The following is a 27725-nucleotide window of genomic DNA, read 5'->3' as shown; positions in this document are numbered from 1 at the left end:
GGAGGTCGTGGACAAAGTGCCAATGAAGGGTTAGTCTAGCGGTAAAAGACCCGCCTTCCCACGGGGAGGTCGTGGGTTTGCACCACGGCATATATAAGTATACATTTAATACATCATGGCTAGCACAAGCTAACGCGATGACCCTCAGATAAAAAAATAATAATAAAAAAAATTGTGGATAAAGTTAATGATTAGATTTTTAATTTTAAAAAACATTGGAAATAAACTAGTAATAAAATTAAAGCATGGAGGCAACAGCAATTTATCCTTTTATTTTTCTACAGTAACTTTCCATGAAAATTTCACTCTTTATCCACATAGTGCAGCTGATGATCAGATATGTTCCATAGCTTATAAATCAAAATCATCTACGACCAATCTTATCGGCACATTTACAGGCGTTTAAGAAGTGTTGTTATAGGGTTCTATTTGTGGCATTTATCAAGTGTTGGGAGTGGAAGTGCCATATTATTGCCTAAAATGTTTATTGCGGCGCTTATGAAACGCCACTGTAGACTACTTTATTACCGTCGTTTTTACTTATGCCGGCATTTTTAATAAACGCCGTCATATGTTACTTACGCCGGCATTTTTCAATAAACGCCGGCATATAATACTTATGCCGGCATTTGTAAATAGTCGGGATAGGTTTTTTTTATTAAAAAAAAATGTTTCCAAAAAGCCAAATTCTATTTTATAAATGAATATCCAATTCCATCAATCCAAATTCAATTTTACAAATGTAAACGTGCCACTTTCCATTATACATATACCAACAATCCAAAACGTATAGTTGAATCATGTAATCAACAATCCAAAATGTACGGATATTTTCCTTTTGCTTCTTCACCACCCTCACCACTCAGAATACTTCCTTGTACAGCAACACCATAAGCAACAGCCTCATCTGGATTCACACCCTTGTTAGGTTCCTTCCCATCAAAGTAATCCTTCAAAAGTTGTTGGACCTTGGGAATCCTGGTGCTTCCACCAACAAGAACAATCTCATCAATCTGGTTCTTTTGCAATCCTGCATCGTCCATTGCCTTCTTCACTGGTCCCATTGTTTTCCAGAAAAGATCACTGTTCAGTTCCTCAAACCGAGCACGCGTCAATGGTTCAGAGAAATCCATGCCATCATAGAGAGATTCAATTTCCACACAGACTTGCTGCTGGCTACTCAAGGCCCTCTTGGCACGTTCAGCCTCCCTCCTGAGCTTTCAATTGCCCTATTGTCCTTGCTGATGTCTTTCCCATGCTTCTTCTTGATCAATTTGATGAAGTACTCCATAATTCTGATTTCAAAGAACAAAACATATGTACCTGAGTGAGTTAGAGACTGAGAAAGAGAGAATCTGATTCTTCTACAAATGATTCTTCAGTGTTTAGTAACTAACTTCTGCTGCAACTTCATATTGATTACCAAAAGGGTCATCCTTAAGACCTCCATAGAACTTCTGTGGATACTGAACAAACCCACTTTCAGGTTCCTTCTCAAAGCCAAGCAGGAGACATCGCATGAAGCACACTTGAAAGGAGAGTTTGTCATCACTCCTAATACCCTAGTCTGATCATATGAAAACAATTTTCATATAACTAGTCTCTTAACACAGAACTCAAGCTTAATTGGTAACATGTGTTTGAAGTGAATCTCAACAACTAACCAACACATTCATTGCCCCTGCTTTGTAATTATGTGGGTGTTTAGGCCTCTTCTCTCTTGACAAATATACCAGATGTGGTACACCATCTGAGTTATTTTCCTTGTTCTCGCATATAACCTGCAAATCAGATTCATAATCATGAAGTTTTCAAGAAAATGAAGATTTGGGTTTGTAAACAGCATGATTACCTTAATTATGCTTGGATGGTTTCTTTTTTCAATTCCTGAAAAGACTGACAAGTCTCCAGTCAACTCATATGAGACACCTTTCTGAACCGCCATTTGAATTCTCTGGCAGAGTTGTTCATATCCATTCTAACAAAAGAAAAAGACAAGAACTTAACAAACATGTGTTAGGTGCATGTTTCATTTTGATACCTACCAAACACTGCTGTTATAGATTCAGTCAAGAAATGCTCTCAGAGTAACAAATTTGATCTTATGCAAATTTTAAAGTTTCTGAAAATACTTCCTCCATTCCTGTCTAAATTCAGGTGAGTAGTCGTCGGTGTTGTCGCTGGAGAAATACATAAAAGGGGCTCTAATTTTAATATCATGTTTCTTGCAAAAAGGTACCCACAGTTTTGCAAACTCAAATGCTTCCACAAGAGAATAGAAGGTTAGAGGCAAAGCGCCATCATCAGAGACATAACAAGCGAGCTTGTGTGCTGGGTAATCAAGAGCTAACAAGGAAAGAACAGTATTGACCATCATGATTGGAGGTTCAAGAACAGGGTCTGCCATTGTCACAAACAAATCCACCGTGGGAAGCTTTATACCCCTGAGAATTAACAGCTTGAAATGAGTAAGAGATGGAAAGAAAATAAGTGATTTAAGCATGGATTTGTTCGGTGGAGAATGGAGATTATACCTGTCTAAGAGGCGTTGGGGATATGTTCTGTATTCAACTGGGTTCCATTTAAGATTCATGGTGAGAGCCCAATAGAAGATGAACCATGATTCGCAAAGGAATGCAAATTGCCAAGCCACACCATTGTTGTTAATGGATTGGAGGCGATAACAGAGGAGAGCAAGGAGGAGGAAGAACATGGTGAGTTCTGTGGCTCTCTTTAGGGGGTTTTTAGGAGGGAATCTCTCTTGCAGAGGCAGTGGAGTGGGAGTAGCCATGGCAGGCAAAGAACATGGAAATACTACTGCAAAACCATCAACTTGATTTAAACAAGAGGAAGAAGTTGAAAGACTAAGGTATAGAGAAGAGACAAGAGGAAGAAGTTTAGGAAGATGCAAATAACCTTCAAAATATTTAGCATATTAATCCTAGAGGCAACATTATATTTGGTTGTTTCACTGTCAAATCATTGATCTTTCCTAATCTACCATATCTATACCAATTCTCCTTCTCAAGCCTTTTAAACTCAAACATCAAACCTGAGAAGAACCCAGTCCCTGAGTCAAATCAGCAGCTCTCACATTCTCAACCCACAATGTCAAATTCTTCTCTTTCAACTGATCAGTTCTGATTTCCAGATCTTCAAAGGATCACTTCCCCCCCCCCCTCCCTCATCTACACTACTCAAAGCTTTGTGGATGCCTACTCCCGAAGCTTCTTTCTCTCCATATGCGTCTTTCTGCTTCAGGTCAACAGCTTGGCCATTTACAGCTTCAAGTTCTTGTTTAAAGCTTCCGTCCAACTTTTGAAGCTTATTTCTACATTTTTCTTTTTGCGGTCATATAATCTCTTCTTTGTTTCTGTAGCACAACGATCATAATATATGTAGCATGATTCATAATATCTGTGTAAGTCCCTGAGTTCGTCAACTTGATCTACCCATGGTGGGAGATCTCGCGAGATCTCGGCGAGATCTCGCGAGATATCTCAGTTTTTTCATAAACCGAGACGAGATCAAGGGCGAGATCTGCGAGATGGGATATCTCGCTCGAGATCTCGCCATATCTCGCCATATCTCGCCATATCTCGCTATATCTCGCCATATCTCGCCATATCTCGCCCCAAATCTCGCCATATCTCGCTGGAACTCTCAATTTTTACCAAATTTTTTGTAGATTTCAGCCAAAGTTTCACTTGCAACTACTCTTAGCACATCTACAACATCATAGAAAGCTCAATCATCCTCTACTTGTCTTATGAACTTATGCATTAATGAATTATATAAAACTTCTAACGGTTGTATACTTTTATCATTCTATTCTCGAAAATTAAGATTGTAATACTCATATGAATGTTATATTGATGACATTTAAGTTATTTGATGTATTTGATACACATGATTTTCATTTATATGCCCTAAGATTTTATATTACAAGTTATATAACCTTGCATTCTCTAATCCTACAGCATTAATGGTTTTATATTATATGTTATATAACCTTGCATTCTCTAATCCTACAGCATTAATGGTTTTATATTATATGTTATATAACCTTGCATTCTCTAATCCTACAGCATTTCGGTTTCACAATATGGGTAGACTTAGAAATCATACTTAGGGCTGTTTTCTCACAAATCCAAGGCCACTAGTGTGTTTAAAAGGCATCAAATAGGCTAAATACCAAGTTTTAGCCTAACTGGGACCCTAAAACCCACCGAGATGGGCTACCGAGTTGACGCCAAAAAAATGGCATATCTCGACCGAGATCTTGCCGAGATGGTCGAGATCTCGGTTTTTCATGGTAGCGAGATCTCGCTCGAAAGCGAGATCTCCCACCATGGATCTACCGCTCTGGTCATGTTCCCCTCTTCCACATCCTTGATAACCATCTTCACTTTATTCTCAATCTCTGCAATAGATAGGATGCTTCATACGTTACTAGACTATCAATCTAATTAGATAAAATGAAACGAACAACTTGAGTTCTAGAGAAGCAGATAGTATGTCTCAATGTCAAACTTATAGATATTATGCAATTTTGTATGCAAAGAATCAAAATGAAAATTCAGAGTTTTTTTTCCTGTAAAAAGAAAAACGGTACTTAAACAAGCAACTTATAAGCAATTTTGCACGCAAAGCATCACTTGGAAAATAGAAAGGATAAACTATGTAACTTGGACCCAAACAGGTTATGTATAAAACCAGAAAAGCAGTTATCCAAGAGAACAAAATGACGAAATACAATCAGTTTAGGAAGATGCTAATAACCTTCAAATTTAATATACAAACTAAGATACTAAGCATTAACATATCAGTTTAGGAAGATGCAAATAACCTTCAAAATTCTATGGATTCCGCAGTCCAACTCTAACAAGGACCTCAACGGCTTCCATTATCAACTGTACAAATAAAATGTCAATAACTTATAACATAAAGAAACCAATAAAATTGATAAAGACATTTCACACTCACATAAGTGAATTGAACCTTGTGAACCAAACCTATCCATTACAAGTTGAGTTAATTGGATCAATTCAAGCTGAAGTTCACTATAATCTTTTGTCTTCTCCACTATTTCATGTATGATGTCTTTGATCTCATTCTCCAACTCTTCAATTTTTCGCTGACTTTTTTCTCTTTCCAATCGCATCTCATTGTCTTTCTGAGTGAAGTGACGACTAGTAAGTGTAACTCCTACACTTAGTTGCAGATTCTGTGGAAAACCAATTTTACAGCCCTGCTCATACCAATCATACCAATGAAATAGTTAGTTGCAGATTCTGTGGAGAAATCAGGAAGAGAAACAGCAGAACTACATAGATAATGACCTCTGAGAGGAATATCTTCGGCCTTGCAGGACCTTGTTACCTTGGAAATTAAGGAACTAGATATATAGCTTTTATTGATTTTGAGTTAAGTGTGTTTTTCTGTCAATGGATGTAACAAATGATCCTCGAACACATCTAGGAATTATGCTTTTCTTTTTTCTTGGGGAAGCCCAAGCTTAATCTATTGCAGTTTTAGGAGATCAAAAAGAAACTAGTGTGAAAAGGGAAATTGGTGAATTTCAGAATTCCTAATTAAAGACCAATTCCAAAACTATAAGCAATCCCGGCCACAGAACTGGTAATGCCAAAAGCATAGAACCTAGGGGATATTTGGTAATACTGGGTTGTTGTTCATTGACACCACCCCTGCATCATAGATAGATGCTGCTGCATGATTGTTGTCACATGTAAGTAACTTAATAATTTTCTGTTTTCAGTTGGCCACTATTCCAAATCATGGGATTGAACATTATTAGACTGAGATTTCAGTTGATTTGTACAACCATTTGGGGGAAACCTTGTTTTTTATTTTCAAAAAGAACTATACCTGCTAATGAAGTAGATCACTTACCAGCATGACTACCACCCCCCAAAAAAAATAGCAAGATAAATCAAAGCTGTTTTTGTAATCCTCCACAAAGATTTTATCAATTATTCTTCAAGTAATCTAAATAAATTCATATCCATGTTACTTATTCTTTACCCTTCACAAATCCTGGAAGCTCAAAAGATCTGGTGTTAGTTGTGAGCTAAAGATCATCTTCCATATTTTGAACCCACGGAAAGCAAGAGACAATAGGAGAAGAAAACTAAAATAAGAAAGAATCAAACACAATCACCCCATTTCAATGGATTACCATAGAAGTGGGGGAAAAAGCAGTAAATCAACATCTTGATTTAATAATATCCACTAGAAGATAGGAAGGAAAGAAGAAAAAAGAAACATAAGAGGAAAGACACTATCTAGAGTCCATTGGGTTTATAATAATACTATGTTTATCTAAAAGGAAAAGATAGAGAACAGAAAGTCCCACTCCCTCGCAGAAATAGGAGAATGGTCAATCATGGTGGGTACCAGGAAAACCTAACAAGGTAGGTGAGAGATGACTGCTCCCTGTTAGAAAAAAAATATGTTTCTATTCCCATTAGAATATTTCTCCAATACAAATTTCCTTCCCTCACCAACCACACAGCCAGACTACCAGAGATAGAGTAGACAAAAAGCAAACAGTAGGGGTAATCCTCTTCAAATTTATTAAGGGATTGTAATCCTCTTCAAATTTCTTCACTTGTTTCTGGATATCATTTGAAAGAACAGAATTGTAGAAAGAGAACTACTAAACACATGGTTGCACTGAGAGAAGACTGGAATTCATTTAGTTCAAGTAATCAAACAGTTAGATTAGTTTTCATATTCCGAGTAACCAAACAGTTTTACCAGACCAGATTGTAGAAGTTCAATCAGGCAGTGTAAGTTTGTAGTCAACAAGGAGAAGAAATACTGCTCCATATTTGGTTCAGCTCCAATGGATGGATTACAAGATCTGGGATGTTTCGATTGGAGCATAAGCAGCAAGCCTATAACTGGTTATTTGAGAGTGATTGAGTGAACTAAACTTAGTTTTCCAGTCTCAGCATCAGCTGCAACTCAGGAACTGTAACAGCAGGATTTTGAACAAGAGAGTTAGATATAGGTGAATTTAGCTCACAACAGCAAGGTTCCTTCAGCCGTTGGGTTTAGCAGTCAATAGCAATAAAAGATAGAAACTTCCTGATCTGAAATTAGAAACCAAGAGTAATGAAACTACTAAACTCTATAATCCAGCCACATGCACGAATAACTAAAATAGAATCTAACTTTTAGAATTAGGATTTAGGAATGACATAGAACTTGTAAATGGGGGTTCTAAGGGCTTTCAGGGGCTAGGTTTTGGATCAATGGTAGGTACAGTAGGGAGGGTGATTCCCTTAAAAGCTTATTAAGTTTTGATGGACAGAATGGGACCACACCATACTTGCAGGTGTTAGGCAGTTGGAGCTTAGAGTTTAGGACTTTACAAAAGACTAGGACTAGTATGGGGTTTGTATTGGTCTGCTGTGAGGGGGATTGGTTGCTGGGTTTGGGGGAAAATCTAATGGCCAACAAGGCTAATAAACTAAGGTTCAAATGGATAGCTGTAAACAGTAAACCAGAAGGGGAAAAAGAAGAGGGAAGAGGGAAGAGAGAAGGATGGAGTGAGGACTGTCTACGTGGTCAAGTTACTCAACCGTGACCCACCAAGGAGTGTTACTTGGATATTTGTTCACCAAGTCAGTCTGGATATTACACAAAACCAGTCCCACAATGGAGAAGGCGGTATCAACAGCAGCAGCAGCAGCACTGGCAAACGGCAATAATTCTAATATTCGTCTGTCCTTCACCCGACCATGATAGGGGTTGAATAGGGCCCTTGAGAGCCAATTACAACTAACCAGGTGCACAACAGGAAAAGAACACCACCCACCCACTAACAACTGCAGCAACCTAGTAGCCTTTTTCCACAGTGCAAAATGTTCTTCAAATGGGTCTGAGTAGCATGGATTAGATAAGCCACTCCGGACATATAAAAACAGGGGAAAAAAACAAATGGTGTTACCCAGAACACTCCTACCCTTAAACTTGCAGCTGAAAAAAATAGAAATAATTCATTTTTCCTTAGGGACCACAAGAACTGTTAAATGGGAAACCTTCACCCTGAGAGTCTGAGACACCAAAAAGGACATTTGCTGATGCAGGAATCAATCTTTCAACTCAGAAAAATGTACAATCTATAAATGCAAGATAAGAACCACACCAGAAGAGACTGAATTTGATGGACACATAAATCAAAGAAATACAATTCCTTTCCATCACTCTAACACAGTTTTTATCCCATAGAGTTTCTTCATCTTTGACTCCAAAAAAAAAAAAAGAGTTTCTTCATTTCTTTCAATTTCTCCGACGTACAAGACAGATTGCTAGCAATAGCACATTCCAGGGAGCTCTGAACCATCAGATTCAAAATGTGAGATTCAAAATTCATGAACTTTGTTCCCCTCCCTTGAACAATGAAAAAAAAGACCATCTCCTGTCATACCAAGAAAATGGAATGTTGATTCTCTTGCCTCTCACATGTATCTTCCTAATCAGGATCGCCTCCCACAAAATATACTCTCTTCCCCACATTGTATGACTTCCTCATGAGCAGCCTAGGCCAGCAATGGACCTTCGTGCTGTAACATCCTACAACTCAACCTCCTCCAATCTTTAAAGGCATACAATCTCTCTCTCTCTCTCTCTGTGAACTCTGAACTGATATTCTTTCTGCAGACAATATCTGATATCTTTAGATCTTACAGTTAGCATTGATACTGTTTCTATTGACCCATTTTCATTGGCTTCAATTGGTAAGTTTGAGAGTGGAAGCAGAGAACATACTCAGTTGAAAAGATAAAGTCTAAAGTGTGTAAATTAACATATCCATTGGTATGGTTAAATTGACAAAGTCTCAAAAGCTTCCTCAATTAAATCTGCACTGGTATGAAAAGATACCAGAAATAATAATGGTTGACATCGATCTTCAAGATAGTAATGTGAAAGACTGATATGTCATCGCATCATCCAATCACTTTATGATTCATGCTTATGAAAAATTTAGAGAAGAAAAGTGAAATGTCTAATCAACTCAAACATAAGTTCAGTTGCAAACAAGAAACTTCCCAGAATCTAGAGTAAAAAGTTAAAAAATCATTCATAATGAGTTAAAAGCACATATTAAACAATGTCCAAATGCAATCATATTGAAGGAAAAACAAGAAATACTAACCAAACAAAACATTCACTCCCTGCAAATGCCGGAGAGAGAGAGGGAGAGGCGTGGTACCGGGAAGGCTGGCAATCATTTTTTCGCCTCTACAACAAATCGAGCTTTTCATGAACAGCTTGACTGAAGGTGGAGAGTCGAGCAGCTTCTGCAGCGAAAGACGAGTAGTTTCTGCAGCGAGCAGAGGCCGCGAATGACTACAATATGGAGCAAGAGAGACGATCTGAGTTGAGAAGGAAAAAACCCTAAACTGAGGGAGTGAGAGAGACGATATGAGAAGAGAAGGAGAAAACCCTGAACGGAGAGAGTGAGAGAGATGATCTGAGAAGAGAAGAAATCGAGGGAGCGAGAGAGATGATCTAAGAAGTAACTTCGTCTTCCAAACTGAGAAAAGCGCGGTGTTTTTAGCCAAAAATTGGGCGGGGCTATTTTGGAGGAAACTTATGAGGGCGTTTCATCAAAAATGCCGCGTTAGGGCTCTAACCATACAATGCGCGAGAGAAATGCCGCGTTTGGGCTTTTACCATACAATGCGTGAGAGGAATATACGATATACGACGGCCATTAAAGGCCATATACGACGGCATTTTGAAAAACGCCGTTAAAAGGCCATATACAACGGCGTTTTCTGTTTTTAGAAAACGCCGTTACAAAGTAATATACATCAAAATGCCGCGTTTGGACTATGACCATACAAGGGGTGAGAGAAATATATGATATACAAAGGCGCTTTTCAAAAACGCCGTTAAAAATCATATACAATGGCGTTTTTAGAAAACGCCATTACAAAGTAATATACATCAAAATGCCACATTTGGACTCTGACCATAGAAGGGGTGACAGAAATATACGATATACGACAGCGTTTTTCAAAAATGCCGTTAAAAATCATATACAATGGCGTTTTTAGAAAACACCGTTACAAAGTAAGATACAATTGCACTTCAGGGAAACTGTCGTAACAAAATGATATACAACGGCATTTCCTAGAAATGCCGCTTAAAAGATGATAGTATTAAGACAATGACGGCACTTCTTTGAAATGCCGCTAAAAAAATAAAACGTGAAAATGACTTACGACGGCTCTTCAAACGTCACTAAAATGTACAGAATTAGGGCAACGGCAGCATTTTCGAAATGCCACTAAAAAAATGACATAGAATTAGAGCAACGACGACTATGTCATTTTTTTGAAATACCGCTAAAAAAGTGATACATAACCGGATCGATAGAGGGAGAACAACAAAGCAACATACGACGGCGTTCATATAAAACGCCGTGCAAAATGACATACAGCGGCACTTTATAGAAACACCACTACACGTTGCCATACAACGGCGTTTTTTAAGAAACGCCGCTATATGTCAATATACTACGGCGTTTTCTGAAAACGCCGATATATCCTTATTCAAAGTGCCGCTGTAGGACCGTTTTCTTGTAGTGACCCAAAGTATCCATATGTGACTGTTAGTAGTTCCATGCATGGTTTGTTGTATATCATATCATCTCAAATGATATGGTTGAATTGCTTGGTTTTGCAGGTTGCTCATCTTTATAGCTCCCTCAAAGATCACAACAAGAATGTGATCATGACAACAGGTTGATGAGAAAATCCAAAGATAGCAACAGGAAAAAATATGATATTTCTGAACTTTACCAGGCACACCTAACTATACAAAGTCACAGAGAGAAAAATAGCACATACACACAATATAAGAAAGAAAGAATGGCTATTCACTATTCACCTGGAGAAAGAAAAAATGGTTATTCACTAATGTTGCACAATTAGAGGTAAGTGCTGTTAAATTGGACATATCTGGACCAGTAGGACCTATATTTGGTGACTACCAGGGGGAGCCATGGCTTGTAGTTTCGATTGTAATGAATGACAGCAACATTCTCTATCTCTGTCTGGTTAAGCGCTGGATCATATCCAAGTCCCAACACATGCCAGCTCCAATCCAGAGGATGTGTCAAATTGTAGAATGTAATCAATCCAGGTGGGAATGAACCAAGCTTCCGAAGCTTTTGGTCTTCATTCTGCATAGAATTAGTTGAACTCTATCAACAAGCAGCATGAGTACTAAGAAGTTCAATGAAGAGTTACAAGAACGGAAGCACGAGTGCAACGAATCAGTGATCATCAATGTGGAAGCACTACATAGAGCTTCTTTTGAGTGAAATGACTAATCGATGGGAAGATTTAAATTATACCATGAAATGCATCCTTCATTACATCTAAATAGGTATCCTACAACAACTACCTTCTACAATGCCTCATCAATCTATTAGTAATTATTTCATAGGTCCTTTGTGAGATGGAAAGGTTTTCTCTTAGGAGGCAGGGGAATGGAGTTCTCTTTCTTCCTCATTACTTTGAAGTAAGGAATAGTTCTCCACAGCTAAATGCTTCCAATTCCTGTAAAGAGAATTCCTAATTCGACAAAACACCCCACCTATGAATAGGAATGCATACAAGAGTTGTTTTGAGACATCCTTCTTCCTCATATAAAGTTTTCTATTGTTGGAAATACCAGAAACATCCAAGAATGACTCTTGGTAATGTTCCCAAAATAGAAAAGGCTAAAGAAGACAAGTGGACAATAGGCAACTTGTGCAAATGATATTAGTGCAATTTGGATAAAAAGTGTCATCTGAGTAGGAAGAAAACAAACAGTGGAGTAAAGGCCCAAAACAGAAGAATGACACTTCCTTACCAATCTTTCCAATGGTGATATATCCTAGTGATATCTCGTTTTCTCCACACCTTCAAGTCAAAAATATTCATTCCAAATGCCCACCCACATGCATTTGGATCAAAATTTTGACATAACAAGTTAGGATAAATTTAATAAGTACCATTGGATTAGAATGTTTAAACCTGATTAAATAGATTATAAACAGACAGAGATTAAATAGTTGAGTTTTCTATGTAAGTATTTTTTTTTTCTTCATATATATGAAAAACAAAATGAAACCGGCAATAACTCAATAACAGACTAATAAGATCTGATTAACAAATGAATAAAAGACTGAACTGCACCAAACAACTGATTGGTTCTAGTTTGGCATATAACATGAACAAATTCAGTTCAACCTTAGTGAAACTGGATCAAACCAACCAATTGACTCTCCTAGTTTGAAACTTACAGTAGAAAGGATTGACGACTAAAGAAAATCTTCTAAATCTTCTAATGGCAGAACAGGTTGTAAAACCAAACTTGAGTCAACCTCTTGGCTTCACACCACAAGAAGTAAATTGAATTGAACACCAACCACTTCCAACTTATTATATTAAACACTAAGTAACTCCATGAGAGGCCCATGCAAACAGAACCAAAGTAGTTGAGTAAGAACCCTGGACTTTGATTTGCTAGGAATCCAAATAAAAATAAAAATGAAGAACGAGCTCCAAATACCCAAAAAATAAAAATGAAGACAGCTTGAAAAACGAAAATTTATAGAAGCACTGGTTCAATCACTCTTAGTGTGGGCCCAACTCCCAAGTATGGCCCACTATGAGTCCAATAATCGACCTGAAAATTGGCGATTCTTCTCCATTTTAGGTCGAGTTAGTGCTTGAGTTTGAAGGGAGACAACTAAAACTGAATTTTCATATCCAATATTGCAATTGGTTGACTGCCGCTGTCATTTGGTTCCACATAGCTAGATTACATGGGTCTTTCACAATTGCAGTCATTATGTCCTCAACATGTCATGGTGGTCTTTGGATGAACTTGAGCAGGTGCAGCTGGAATACTCTAGCTAGAAATTGGGTGCTGGAGAATGGATAAATGTTGCCATCCAGAGTAATTGCAATAAGGATTAATATGACTTTTTTTATTGAACAATTTAGTTATTTATGCTTCAGAAAGTCAAAGATTTCTACTTCTTTTGGCTTAAAAACCATTATTCGTTTGGTTGTGAGTCCTCTACAACATAACATCTATACTATTAGTTATGGAAAAACTAAAAAGAGAAAAAGAATATGCCAATTTATAGGAGTGAAAGAATGTTGTTGAATTGATCAGTTTTGGTTACATAGTGACTGACTTTCTCCCCCGCCCCCTCTCTCTATTTTTCTTGATGTCATTGTTGTTTTATTCTTTGTTGTGTGCTATATTATTCACTGCATTCACCCCAGTGCAATGTATTCTTGTTTGTCACTATGTAAGGACATAGTGTCCTTTCCTAGATTATAATCTCAGAAAAGCAAATTCACCATAAGCAGTTACATAAACAACGGTCAATAATCCCAGACCAATCATGAAAGGCTAAGACCTCGATAAAGCTTCAACCACAATAACAAAACAAACTTGGAGAAAAAGAAGATAATCAGTAGTATTCAGGTTTTAAATCTCTTACTTGGGAGATTGAAAATCAAAATAAGATCCAACCAGAAAACCAGGCCATATCAGAATGTACTATGATCCCAATAAAACTAATCCACAAATTCCTATATTAAATTCCATATAAGCTCTTTAACATCTAGATATACGAGAACAGCTTCAATGAATATCTAATCTACATCAACAATATGAACATTGAAAATCCTGACACAGACGAATTTTAAAAAACTTATATAGGTAACAACTGAACCAATAGGTGAACAACATAATACATTGAAATGAAAAATAAGAAATAAAGAGATTTAAGGTTCCAAAAGAAACCGACAATCAAACAATGCAACCGATCCGTTGTAAAATTCAAAGAAGCATCGAGAACTAATTTCATGAATTAAGAACACAAGCTGCATCGTAGATATTAGAGAAATCTTTATAGATAGAAGGTTCAAAGAAGCAAACACCTACACCAGTCGAATGAAATGATTGAGATGTTACATACGAACCAAACTTTTCAAAATCACAAAATCTGTATGAAAACGAATTAGGGATCTAACTAAGAGAACTAAAAAAGAAGAAAAAGTTACCTTCAGTTGAAGAAAAAATGATTGTAAGCCCAAAATGGGAATGGGCTGGGGTTATGAACTTATAATCTAATGATCGAGTTGATTCCATGATTATAAGTTCATTCCATACCGAACCAGACCAGAATAGGGTTATGTACATTCTTATTATAAGAAGGGGTCATTCGAGCGTATGTCCAGGGGTCACGGACTGACCATAGAACCCTGTTCAATAAGTGGAACGCATTAGCTGTCCGCTCTCCGGTTGGGTAGTAAGGGTCGGAGAAGGGCAATCACTCATTCTTAAAACCAGCATTCTTAAATATGTTTGAAAACGAAGGAACTGAACAACCTTGGCTCCCGTAGTCAAGATTGATCGAGAGAGATTAAGAGAGATCGATTGGAATACCTAGCTTCATCTTCCCAATTCATCAAAGGAGATTGAGAGAGATCGAGAGAGAGTTAGAGGAGCTTAAGAGAGATTGATCGATTTAAGAGTTTAAATCTTCCCAATTCGTCACCAATTCGTCATAGGAAGAGATTGTGAGAGATCGAGAGAAATTGAGAGAGACGTTGTGAGAGGAGATTGAGAGAGATCGAGGGACATTAAAACATGATTAATCATAGTATTTTATTTTTATTATTAAAAACTAAAATGTCAAAAATATCTCTACAAAAAATAAGTACAGAAAAAAAATTTTGGTACAAGACTAAAGGTATTTTAAAAAAAAAGAGAAGGATAGAAATGAATCATTAACTATTCTGTTAAATTTCAGCACCTATTTAAGTATCAAAAATAATTTTGAGGATGAAATGGAGGCCCTAATGCAAGGTGTAGAGTGGGCAATAAAGTTAGATATTCAATGTTTATGGATAGAATGTAATTTAGTGGCAGTTGTGGTTTTAATTCAGCAAAGGAAGATTCCATGGTTTTTCTTGCAGCGCTAGAGAGGTGTTGATTTTTTTCTTGCGAGTCGTCCTTGAAAAATTTCGCATTGTTATAGGGAAAACAATCAGACGGCTGATTTCTTGGCAAATCAGGCAGCAAGACGGGGTTCATCAGTTGTTAATATACCCTAGATAGCATTGATAAGGAATGAACTTGATTTAGAGGCTTCTGGTCGTTCTTGTTTCAGATTTTGATTTGTGTTCTATGATTATGTGAGTTGGATCTAGTGAGGTTGGGTGTATTTGGAGGCAACTGATGTTGCGAGTTTGAGGGTTGGCTCTTTAATTGTATGTTTGTAATTTTTCTTTTTAATATAAATGATCCTTCTAGCGAAAAAAAATTGTATATATATATATATATGAAGCATGAAGTATGATTGATTTCTTATTATTTTTTAATTTTAACAATTAAGGTGTTCGGACCAGCACACTTGGATATATTATTGAGGGATGAATTTTGATATTAAGAGATAAAAGTATAAGGAGATTGTTCGCGGCCTCTTCACCCTCCACCTGCCTATACGGTCACGTGTTTTTCTCAAGCTATTTGTATGTCTCATGTGCTTCTATCTAGTTAGACACAAGTATTTAAGAATTGCATGCGAAAACTGCAAGATTTGCTCGTTGCAAAGTTTGTCGTTGAATTGTTTTTATTTAAATCTCTCATAACATGTTAGAGATTCCCTCTAAGAGAGTGACACCTCACCCTACTGGTGATCCATATATATTTAAGCCCTTATCCAATTGACATAATAGAAATTAATGTTCCCTTTGCTTAATCCGTCTCCAGCATTAATCTTTGCTAACTGATATTTGGATTTTGTGTAATGAAACCGAATTTGATAAACTAATCGTGACGGAACTAGAGAAAATGGCATTAGCAAATAACCAAACTTTCAAACTTATATTCAGTTTTGTAATTAACAGAATTAGTAAAATCTAGGATATTGGTTTGGCATGCATATAGAAATTATTCAAGGATACTCACATGCAGATGCTAGATCCCATTCTCCTAAGAAAATAATTTTCCTAAAAAAAGAAGTGTTTCCCCCACTGTATTGTTAGGTCACTTGTCTATGCTTTGTCTTCTAGCTAACCATCAAGTGAGATATGAAGATTTCACACAACTTGTCATCTTTGCCATATACAGTTTCTGCTCTAAATTTGTGTATAAATAGACTTGAGAGATGAAGAGTTGCAAACAGACAGGAGCCAAAAAAAATAGAGAATTCAAGTGAGAGGGCAAGAGTCAAAAATGGAGCAAAAAATCTAGAAAGAGAGAGAGAGCAGCAACAGATTGCTAGAGAACTCTCATCATCACGAAGAGGAAGTAACCCCAAAACCCATAGGTAGACGGCATCTCCACCTTCATTTCCTACCAATGACAAGAAGCATTTCCAAGAACAACATGATGATCCTTCTTATGAGGTCTCTACTCTTAGCTACCCTTTCTTCTCTTTGAACTCTTTAATTTGCTCGCCGTTTTTAGGCAAGTTTTTTAAATGTTTCCAGTAACTGTACCAACTTTAATGAATAGAAACCTGGTTGGATAAAATTTCTTGCCTTTATTGGTCTTGGTTACCTTGGCTTATCTTGACCCGGGCAATTGTAAGTACCTCCCCCCCCTAAAGACACTCCCTCTGTCTCAATCTAATAGCATTGTTATTGTGCATGTAGTGGAAACTGATCTTCAAGCTGGAGCTAATTATAGATATGAGGTGATCATCTACAAATGACAAGTTTTAAGTTCTAAACTCAGTAGAGAAACTTAGCTAACAGCTCTTTGTTAATCCTTATTGGGTTGGTGTTTGAGCTAATTATTCAATCCCTAGCTGTCAATTTTGGTGTAGCAACTGGTATGATCACAGTCCAAAGAAATCTACCACTTCAACCTCTCCACTTGCCAGTTGCCATTACTAATTAAACAATCTTGTTCCTTCTCTTAAATGGTTATTGCAGGTAAACATTTGGTGGAGCTATGCAAGCTAGAGTATCCAAAGTGTGTGAAATATTGCCTTTGGTTGTTAGGGAGGTTGCAGTTATTGCCGCAGATATTCCTAAAGGTTTCCTCTCTCTTCTCTTCTTATATTATGTGGAACTCAAAGAAATTTAATTTCTAGAAGAGAAGACTGAAAGTGGGTTTGTCTCATTTATTGTTACAGTAATTGGAACAGCCTTTGCACTCAATATAATGTTCCACATTCCGATATGGATTGGAGTTCTTTGAATTAGTTTAAGCATTCTTCTTCTACTAGGCCTACAGAAATATGGCGTAATTATTCCTACTCTGTTAATTGTTCTTTCCTGTGTCATCATTTGAGATTGATCTCATCCTGGATTGCACTACTTGTATTTGTTAATGTCCATCGATCATCAACCTTATGGTAGGTCCGAAAGTTGGAATTCTTGATTGTTCTACTTTTATTTCTGATGGATGCTTGTTATTTTGGGGAAATGAGTTATGTAAAACCATCTGCTTCAAAGGTATTAGAGGGAATGTTTGTTCCCAAGCTTAAAGGCAAAGCCACTACTGCTGACGCCATTGCACTATTGGCCAATGCAGCTCTTCATCTCTGTTGATGCCAGGATTGTTCGCATAGATTCTTTCATTCTCAAAGAATGACATCTTAGATCTAAATTTCAAGAACGAAAGCTCATATCAAAAAAATTGAGGAAAAATGTCTCAAATCTTGAACTTCAGAACGAGTTGCAAAGAAACAAGGGAAAAAAACCAGAAAAAGGAACGATCATGGTCACCAAGAAAACTTGTTTTTTCTGTCTGAGCTTCTTCTTCTGGGACCAGGTATGCCCCACCAGAAAAACCCCCTATTATGAGGTTCAAAAAAACCTCTATTGTGCACACCAGTGCAACATTAAAATTTGACACGTGGTTTATTCTTAATAAATGGTTCATATTAGAAGGTTGAGTTTTTAAGTGAGAATGATCCATCTTATGACCCGTTTTAACAAAAAAAATTAACACGTTTTTGGACCCTGTTCTAAATATGGTTGCAATGGCATTAGCAATGGCGCCTTGGCCTTTAAGCTTGGGAACAAACATTCCCTTTAATACCTTTGAAGCAGATGGTTTTACATAACTCATTTCCCCAAAATAACAAGCAGCCATCAGAAATACAAGTAGAGCAATCAAGAATTCCAACTTCCGGACCTACCATAAGGTTGATGATCGATGGACATTAACAAGTACAAGTAGTGCAATTCGAGATCAGATCAATCTCAAATGATGACACAGGAAATAACAATTAACAGAGTAGGAATAATTACGCCATATTTGTGTAGACCTAGTAGGAGAAGAGTGCTTAAAACCAGTTAAGAGAACTCCAATGCATACCGGAATGTGGAACATTATATTGAGTGCAAAGGCTTCCAATTACTGTCAATAAAATGAGACAAACCCACTTTCAGTCTTCTCTTCTAGAAATTAAATTTATCTGAGTTCCAGATAATATTAGAAGAGAAGAGAGAGAAAACCTTTAGGAATATCTGCGGCAATAATTGCAACCTCTGCTAACAACCAAAGGCAATATTTCACACACTTTGGATACTCTAGCTTGCATAGCTCCGCCAAATGTTTACCTGCAATAACCATTTAAAAGGGACAAGATTGTTTAATTAGTAGTAGCAACTGGAAAGTGGAGAGGTTGAAGTGGTAGATTTCTTTGGCTGTGATCATACCAGTTGCTACACCAAGATTGGCAGCTAAGGATTGAATAATTAGTGCAAACACTAACCCAATAAGGATTACCCATAAGAGCTGATAGCGTTTGACAAAGAGCTGTTAGCTAAGTTTCTCTACTGAGTTTAGAACTTAAAACTTGTCATTTGTAGATGATCACCTTATATCTATAATTAGCTCCAGCTTGAAGATCAGTTTCCACTGCATGCACAATAACAATGCTATTAGATTGAGACAAAGAGAGAGTGTCTTTAGGGGGGGGAGGTACTTACAATTGCCCGGGTCAAGATAAGCCAAGGTAACCAAGACCAATAAAGGCAAGAAATTTTATCCAACCAAGTTTCTATTCATTAAAGTTGGTACAGTTACTGGAAACATTTAAAAAACTTGCCTAAAAACGGCGAGCAAATTAAAGAGTTCAAAGAGAAGAAAGGGTAGCTAAGAGTAGAGACCTCATAAGAAGGATCATCATGTTGTTCTTGGAAATGCTTCTTGTCATTGGTAGGAAATGAAGGTGGAGATGCCGTCTACCTATGGGTTTTGGGGTTACTTCCTCTTCGTGATGATGAGAGTTCTCTAGCAATCTGTTGCTGCTCTCTCTCTCTTTCTAGATTTTTTGCTCCATTTTTGACTCTTGCCCTCTCACTGAATTCTCTATTTTTTTTGGCTCCTGTCTGTTTGCAACTCTTCATCTCTCAAGTCTATTTATACACAAATTTAGAGCAGAAACTGTATATGGCAAAGATGACAAGTTGTGTGAAATCTTCATATCTCACTTGATGGTTAGCTAGAAGACAAAGCATAGACAAGTGACCTAACAATACAGTGGGGGAAACACTTCTTTTTTTAGGAAAATTATTTTCTTAGGAGAATGGGATCTAGCATCTGCATGTGAGTATCCTTGAATAATTTCTATATGCATGCCAAACCAATATCCTAGATTTTACTAATTCTGTTAATTACAAAACTGAATATAAGTTTGAAAGTTTGGTTATTTGCTAATGCCATTTTCTCTAGTTCCGTCACGAATAGTTTATCAAATTCGGTTTCATTACACAAAATCCAAATATCAGTTAGCAAAGATTAATGCTGGAGACGGATTAAGCAAAGGGAACATTAATTTCTATTATGTCAATTGGATAAGGGCTTAAATATATATGGATCACCAGTAGGGTGAGGTGTCACTCTCTTAGAGGGAATCTCTAACATGTTATGAGAGATTTAAATAAAAACAATTCAACGACAAACTTTGCAACGAGCAAATCTTGCAGTTTTCGCATGCAATTCTTAAATACTTGTGTCTAACTAAATAGAAGCACATGAGACATACAAATAGCTTGAGAAAACACGTGACCGTATAGACATGTGGAGGGTGAAGAGGCCGCAAATTCCAATCTCCTTGATACTTTTATCTCTTAATATCAAAATTCATCCCTCAATAATATATCAAAGTGTGCTGGTCCGAACACCTTAATTGTTAAAACTAAAAAATACTAAGAAATCAATCATACTTCATACTTCATATAATCTATATATATATATGCTAATTAGAACCTCACACGTGCAAATGCACGTCGTTGTCTCTACTCTTTTAAATGGTAGTTGATCAATTGGTCTACAGCTAAGGGAATCCTATGCCAATTCTTCATATATTGAGTATATCTAAGTATGAGTAGTCTTTATTAGTTGTCATGTTTATTTTAATATATTTGATTGTTCATAATTTCAGAACTTATGGCAGGTCGGGTTGCATATATATGTTACTCACCAGATGTCAACTTAACACCAAAAGTTGATGTGATTAGGTCTTTGGTCTTACAAATTGCACATGATCCCGTATATTTTTTAACGTGTGCAACAAATAAAGATATTGAATACTTTAAAACTAAATTGGTTTTTCAGCAATAATGTAGAAATTTGTTTGCTACAGGGTACACATTTTGAAGGGTAATACTTGTTGTCGTCGAAATTTAGAGTGTAGTAATCTCTAAAAATGAAGCTAACACACTTTGAAATTTAAATATTTGACTTAGAAAGTTGTTATTTGATCAAGGTATGATAATGATTGATGACTGTGTCAAAATTTAGGTATTTATGATACTAGTAATTTGTCAAAATATCACTATATGTGTATTGTATTTGAACCCTAAACAATGAAGAAGAAAAAAAAATCTTCTTTTTTTTTGTATCTGAGGTTCATCCGGGCCAGCATGCGCACCTCATCCTCGGGGGGGGGGGGGGGGCTTTGTTGTCCACAAGGATCGAACCCATGACCTCTCCACTGAGAAATATGGATCTTACCACTCTACCAACCCTACATTGACTAATTTTTCACAGTTGATCACTATAAATACCCTATTTCTACCAAAAGAAACCCACAAGCAACTTATGATGAAATCGTGCCTCTAGTAATCTAGAAGTATTCTACTTAATTCCATTATCAATAGTCAATATTTTTGAAATTTGTTGTATATTTATAGCTAAACTTAATCTATTAAAAATAATTACCATTTAGCACATAATTTGGTAGAAGATTCAGCCATCCTTATAGAAATTCACTTTGTATTGCTATTTTGCCATTTCTATTCAATATTTTGCATCTAATGTTGCAAGTCAACTATCTAATAAGCAAGTATATGCTTTTTGTTGTAATTCTGAAGAGTTAAAAGAATTTTCCTCTAAAATATTAACCATCATTCTCCCCTCCCTAATCCCAATAAGAAACAAAAAAATGTTTTCATTCCACACAAAAATCACAGATTTGGTCGTAATCACTCACCATCATAGATATTTATGTTGTTGTACGTACATTTTGCCTAATTTGTTAGCTCTTTCCTGAAGAAGTATACCAATAAAATAACCAAACCTGGCATCAAAAGAAGAAAAAATTATAAAAACAAGCAAGAAAAATAAATCAAACAAAAACAAATAAATATCTACGAGGGAAAGCTTCATCACATCATGTCTACAATAGTTGAATCCATGAACCTAGATAAGCTTGTGCAAGCCTTAGATATAAAAGAAACTGCTCTCTTTGTAGGTTAGTTCTTTCAATAGCTATATCATATTCTAAGCATGGTAATAAGTGGGTTGTTTGGAGTGCCATGGGTCTTTGGTGATGGAGATTAGATAGTTTACTAAGCACATCCTAATGCTCAATCAACAAGAGAACTGATACTTCCTTAAACAATCATGAAAATGGTGAATTACATCAGAAAATAACCAAGAATAACAATAATGACAATAACCAATTCTACCACACATGCATATGATATTATGAAACACCGAGAAGAAGCAAAGAACCAAGAATACAATAAACTGAATTTGAAGGAAGTTGAATGAGCTGTTTTGCTAACTTTCTAGTGTGAGCCCTCGATGATGCAACCAAATTCTTTTTCAATTAAGAATCTCAAGTGAGATCCATGTAATAATAAAGAATTTTATGTGAATGCAAATCAATTCTTTGTGGAAAAGGAAAATCATTGAATAAACTTTCAAATCAACTACTACAAAATCCATCCTATAATCCTTGAATTGATCACAATAAGTTAAGATTAATTGGTTTAGAAGATTTAGAAATCATAAAAGGTGAGAATAATAATGATAGATCAGAGACTGACATGAAAAATAAAAAATAAACCTTAATAAATACTTACTTGAAGAATGAACAAAATTTTTGTTGATCCAAGCAAGTAAATCTCAAAAAACTATTCACAAAGATACCATTGTAAGTGAATATGATCATCTTACCTCTAAATGATTAAATAACTACTTATTTTACCACCTGAAACCTATTCTATGCAAAAGTAAACATGATAATCTTGCCAATGCATTGCAACAAGACTAAAAAGGCATATCAATTACTGCATGTAGTCTACTCTTGCATATTCAAAATATTTGTGGATATAAACTAACCTGAAATGCATTATTGTGTTGAAGTATATACACTTAGGCTATTTACTGTTCACGACACTATTCACGTGAATAGTAAAAAATCTGTTTTTACTGTTCATGGTACTGTTCACGTGAATAGTAAAATCTGTGTTATTGTTCACATGAACAGTATATGCTAGTGATGCTACTCTACTTTCTATTTCTAATGTTAGAGTCTTGCTACATAAGTTTTGGGAGTTTTTAGAAAGCATAGTTTCTATTTTGGTAGTAGTTTCTATTTTCATAATTTTCTATTTTAGGAGCTAGGAAGTTACTAAAGTTGTAATTTTTTGTTTCCTTTTTCTAGAGGACAATTACTTGTCTCTCAAGTTGTATTAGATTCATTAGAAGCTATAAATAAAAGGGCTCTGTGATTCTAGACTCTTAAGCAAGAATCACAAGCCTCTTCTACTAGTTCTTCATCTCTCCTCTTCTTCTTCATCTCTCTTTTCTTTGTTCAAGTTCAGCTGCTGTTTTGATTATTTAATGCTTGTTTTCTAACATGGTATCAGAGCAAGTTTAATCAACTTAGGGACCGTTTTCTCTCTCTTGGCTGCCTAGTTTTTTTCTTCTTTTTTTTTTTTTCCTTTTTCTTATCTAGGGCAGCCCCAACCTTCGCTGCAGTAATTGTGCATGGCTGTCCTTCTTCTTTAACTTTTGAAGCACCAAGTATCTATGTATATTAATACTTCAAAAAGACCCTAAGCTTTCTAGGGATATGTCTACCTATTTGATTCAACTGAGGCTGCTACTACATTTTTTTTTTTTTGTGCAAATCTGAAGTTCAATCTGCACTATACTGATGTCTTGGGATTCCTCTTGATTCTTGCAAAGATATGCCCATAATTCGGATTGCAAGACCTAAGTAATGTCTTCCATTGTTTGTGCTATAAGTTTAGTTGCAAGTCGTATACTAGTACCCCTGTTTCATTGAATTTCTCTCTTCTGAAAAATTCTGCTGCTACCTTCTTTGTTTTGCTACTTCTTCCGTTGTTTATTTCAGAATCAAGTTTAGCCTTCTTTTTATCTAATACTTCTACAAAGACCTAGAGGACTATTTTTCCTTCATATCGAGATCTGTTAGAGTTTCAAATCTAGCAGAAGTTTGCTGCTATGGTCCAAGATCCGATATTATCTGCTACTGCAACAACTGTTATTGCACTTCTTCTGAGTGGATTGCTACAGCGACAACTGCAATTCTGAGATTCCAAGCTGGTTCAGTAATTTTCTCCTAATCTAATTTGCTTTTGCCCTATTTGAGGGTTAGTGGTGGTCTAGAACTTTTTTTTCCCCTGGTGAACACGAGTTTGTCCTGTTAAACGATTTACCTGCTTGATCAGCTTTATTGGTGAATAATACACTACTCTGTGGCTGCTACTTTTCCTTCTTGGGTTTCTTTTGTGCTCATACTTTAAGATGCTTGTCACTGGTCATCATTAATTGTCCACGTGTAATGCTACACGTGAGGGGGAGAATGGTACCTTATTCTATATCTATTCAAGATGTGCTGATGGATATTATTTGTAAAGATCTTTGTCCTCAACTTATGGCATTCTACAACGAAATCATTACCTATCTTTACATATATTGCCCTTTTACCTACCTACTTGATCTGTAGTAACCCATACTACCTTACCTACTTGGTCTACAGTAACCTATATTGTCTTTTACCTTACCTACTTGGTTCGCAATAACCCATATTGTCTTTTACCCTACCTACTCAGTCCGCAATAACCCATATTGTCTTTTACCCTACCTACTTGGTCCGCAGTAACCCATACTGTCTTTTACCTACTTACTTGGTCCGTAGTAACCCATACTACCTTACCTACTTGGTCCACAGTAACCTATATTGTCTTTTACCTACCTACTTGGTTCACAGTAATCAATATTGCCTTTTACCTACCTATACTTTATATGTTACTTGCCTTCTTGCGAAGCATTTATATGGACTTTGGAGTTACAATTTTGAAGATCTAGTGTGGATATTTCTCACTACTACTGGCATTATATGGATAGTGTCTTTGATCCTGCTATACTTATGGACTTTGTTCGTCTTCAACATCGTCGATTGTTCTCAATATTGGATGGTTCTATTGACATGAAGAATTAAAGTTTTTTTAAAGTTGGTGTTGATTATCTCCTGGGTGAAGTTTTCTCAGTGTTTATCGACATCTGCTATTGCTACACGATTCAAGATTGGTGTTACTTTTCAAGTTTATTCTTATTGTGCAAGCTGAAGTTTTCTCTGTGTACACTCCAGCTTGAGGGGGAGTGTTGAAATATATACACTTGGGCTATTTACTGTTCACAACACTATTCACGTGAACAGTAAAAAATATGTTTTTACTGTTCACGGTACTGTTCACGTGAACAATAAAATCTGTGTTACTGTTTACATGAAAAGTATATGCTAGTGATGCTACTCTACTTTCTATTTCTAATGTTGGAGTCTTGCTACATAAGTTTTGGGAGTTTTTAGAAAGCATAGTTTCTATTTTGGTAGTAGTTTCTATTTTCAAAATTTTCTATTTTAGGAGCTAGGAAGTTACTAAAGTTGTAATTTTTTGTTTCATTTCTCTAGAGGACAATTACTTGTCTCTCAAGTTGTATTAGATTCATTGGAAGCTATAAATAAAAGGGCTCTATGATTCTAGACTCTAAAGCAAGAATCACGAGCCTCTTCTACTAGTTCTTCATCTCTCTTCTCTTCTTCTTCTTCTTCTTCTTCTTCTCTCTTTTCTTTGTTCAAATTCAGCTGCTGTTTTGATTATTTAATGCTTGTTTTCTAACATGGCATCAGAGCAAGTTTAATCAACTTAGGAACCGTTTTCTCTCTCTTGGATAAATTCTCCATTAGTGTTTTAGTTCAATTTTCTTTTAAAAAAAAATATTTCCAAAATTTTATCCACTCTCGTGATTTAAGAAATTTTTCATATAAAATTTTAGATTTTGAAGGAAGCTTAAATCACGAGAGTGGATAAAATTTTGGAAATATTTTTTTTTTTTTTAGAGAATTGAACTAAAACACCAATGGAGAATTTAATCCAGCCATTCAAAAAAACATTAAATGAGAAAATAAAGAAGAGAGGAGGAAAGATAAATTAATCCATTCAATGGAGAATCATTAATATAAGATATTGAATTAAAAAAAACTCCTTCATGTAGTCCAAGTGAAAAAAAAGGTGAACTCTTCAGCAAAGCAATATTAGCGAACTTCTCAGCAAAGCAATATTAGCAATCTACAAGGTAAACAGTGGTGTATTACAATCAGATGCACCCACCAATAGGCAACACCAGCAAACAGCTTCTTGCATTCTCAATTTCCTCTTTTCTAAGGCTGTTTTTCAGCCTCTGACAGGCTTGCTTTGATGAGAGCATTTGTTGATTGGAATCACATACACAGCAAGATCCAAACAGCCCTTGATGATGAAGCTTTATATCAACAACCAATTTGATTTCTCTTTTCCTCAAAAGGGAGGAGTGCCTTCGGTGGAAATGCATTGAACATTCCATGCCAGAGCCCCATTTTGAAAAACTCAGCATAAGGGAAGTTAAAGACGACCCGATCAAATCTCATGTCCTTGAGGAACTGATCATGGGACAATATATTTGTTACATCAACTTCATGAAGGACCACACACTCTCTACGCTTCAAACCAGACATGAAATGCTGTAGTTTTTCTTCAAGAAATCTGAAATACAAACCCAATAACAGTCAGGACAGAAGCACCAACATTAACTATCATTATGATCTTGATTTAATGTAAACTAAAATACCTTATGAATCCATAGAAGTGGCAACCATGTTCCCACCATAAGTAAAAACCTTGGCCAAACAAGTAGAGAATGAGAAATCTCCTTCCCCAACCAACAGGATCTTCCGAGAGCTTTATCTTTTTCTCTTTTGGCAAACCATCTTTGGGAACTCTAATCTTGTCACCAGCAGAGACATGAGCAATAGATTTAACCTCTTCTACAACCTCAACATCTCCATCAACAATGAGAGTTAATCCTTTCATCTTCTGAAAGTGGCCTTGTATTTGGGTTAATAGAGGCAGGAGCAGATGGCAACTACTACATTCAAGATTTCAATAATACCAACTCCTAGACATAATTTCAAGTCCTGTTTGACTCCAACAGCAAGCATGGTTGCCATTGACAAGAAAAGCATTCAAAGGATCTACACTAAACCACAAATTTTCATTATGACATTTAGTGGAATATTTTTTTTTTTAAACCAAAAGGTTCTATTAGACATTCCAACACAAAAAATTTCATTCTGACATTTATTCAAACACTCCCTATGCACTCTAGCTCTCTCTTACTCTGTCTCTCTGGGGAACCAATTAATGGCGGAATTTGTACGATCACATCAGACAAGTATCCTCAAAAATCCATGACCTCCCAAACCAGTTCTAGCTCAAGTCAAAACCATGAACAAACCTGACTTGATCTGTAGGAGCTCAAACCACGGACGAAGATGGTAGAAGAACATGCTAGAGTTAAATGGACAGAATAGAATAACAAATACAAGCACCTCCATTCATTTTCTTCAACCATGAAACTAGAACTTCTGAGTTGCAGAGAAAGTACCTTAACGGAGTTGGACGATTTGAACAATGGTGCTTCTAATGAACGATGCCTCTTCACTAAAATTTCAAATTTGAACAAGAGATGCAGAAGAGAGAGATTTTTTAGCAAAATAAGGTTTGCGCGAGATATGTTTGCAAGATTCCTAACACTTTCAACCGATCTTGAGAGAGATTGAATGAGAATGAGAGAGAATCGTCGAGCTTTTGGAGTGAGATTCTTCACAGACGTTATGTGAATGGGAGAAGATAGAACCGTTGGGGCCTTCGAAGCTTTATATTGTGATTTTCCAAGTTTGCCCTCAAACGGCGTCGCTCCTTCCAGTGTGCCCGCGTTTTATATGAGAAGTGCTTCTGTGCCCAAATTAGAGTTTCTTGTTCCAAAGACTTGGTTTAGAACACTTTTTTTAGAATGGTTTACCATAAAAGATTTTGGCAACTTCTGCATTTAAAATGAGCAAATGA

General features: G+C 36.3%; 1 protein-coding gene across 7 annotated transcripts; it reads right to left on the bottom strand.

The window, feature by feature from the left end:
* Positions 1–687: 687 nt before the first annotated feature.
* LOC149028348 (uncharacterized) lies at positions 688–27514 on the bottom strand. 7 transcript variants are annotated; one of them, XM_089136022.1, is made up of 9 exons: positions 26449–27514; positions 25953–26363; positions 21515–21601; positions 11033–11224; positions 4987–5251; positions 4850–4913; positions 1853–4423; positions 1398–1781; positions 688–1295 (listed from the first exon to the last, which is right to left on the bottom strand). In XM_089136022.1, exons 3-6 carry the CDS (start codon positions 21518–21520, stop codon positions 4894–4896), a joined length of 483 nt encoding a protein of 160 aa, XP_088992148.1. In that variant the 5' UTR covers positions 21521–21601; positions 25953–26363; positions 26449–27514; the 3' UTR covers positions 688–1295; positions 1398–1781; positions 1853–4423; positions 4850–4893. The 7 variants fall into 7 exon arrangements, 5 of the variants coding, with proteins under 5 accessions (XP_088992148.1, XP_088992138.1, XP_088992135.1 ...); XM_089136012.1 differs by lacking the exon at positions 11033–11224 and having other exon boundaries at positions 1398–1567; positions 1665–1781; positions 1853–1978; XR_016169966.1 differs by lacking the exon at positions 11033–11224 and having other exon boundaries at positions 1853–2444; positions 2535–4423; positions 4850–5251.
* Between the last annotated feature and the right edge of the window lie 211 nt (positions 27515–27725).

Source organism: Hakea prostrata, chromosome 1 (assembly GCF_041222555.1).
Source record: "Hakea prostrata isolate BN-2017 chromosome 1, UWA_Hpros_2, whole genome shotgun sequence".
In the NCBI taxonomy this organism is placed as follows: Eukaryota; Viridiplantae; Streptophyta; class Magnoliopsida; order Proteales; family Proteaceae; genus Hakea; species Hakea prostrata.
The sequence above is the reverse complement of the archived record's forward strand: the minus strand, read 5'-3'. Positions and strand labels throughout refer to the sequence as shown.

Bases quoted from the DNA above. Each gene is read 5' to 3' on its own strand.
- LOC149028348 (XM_089136009.1), bottom strand. From the start codon at position 1,945: ATGGCGGTTCAGAAAGGTGTCTCATATGAGTTGACTGGAGACTTGTCA. The intron at 1,782-1,852 runs GTAATCATGCTG...TCTGATTTGCAG, and splicing joins ACCATCCAAGCATAATTAAG to GTTATATGCGAGAACAAGGA. The intron at 1,296-1,397 runs GTTAGTTACTAA...CTTTGAAATCAG, and splicing joins AATATGAAGTTGCAGCAGAA to AATTATGGAGTACTTCATCA.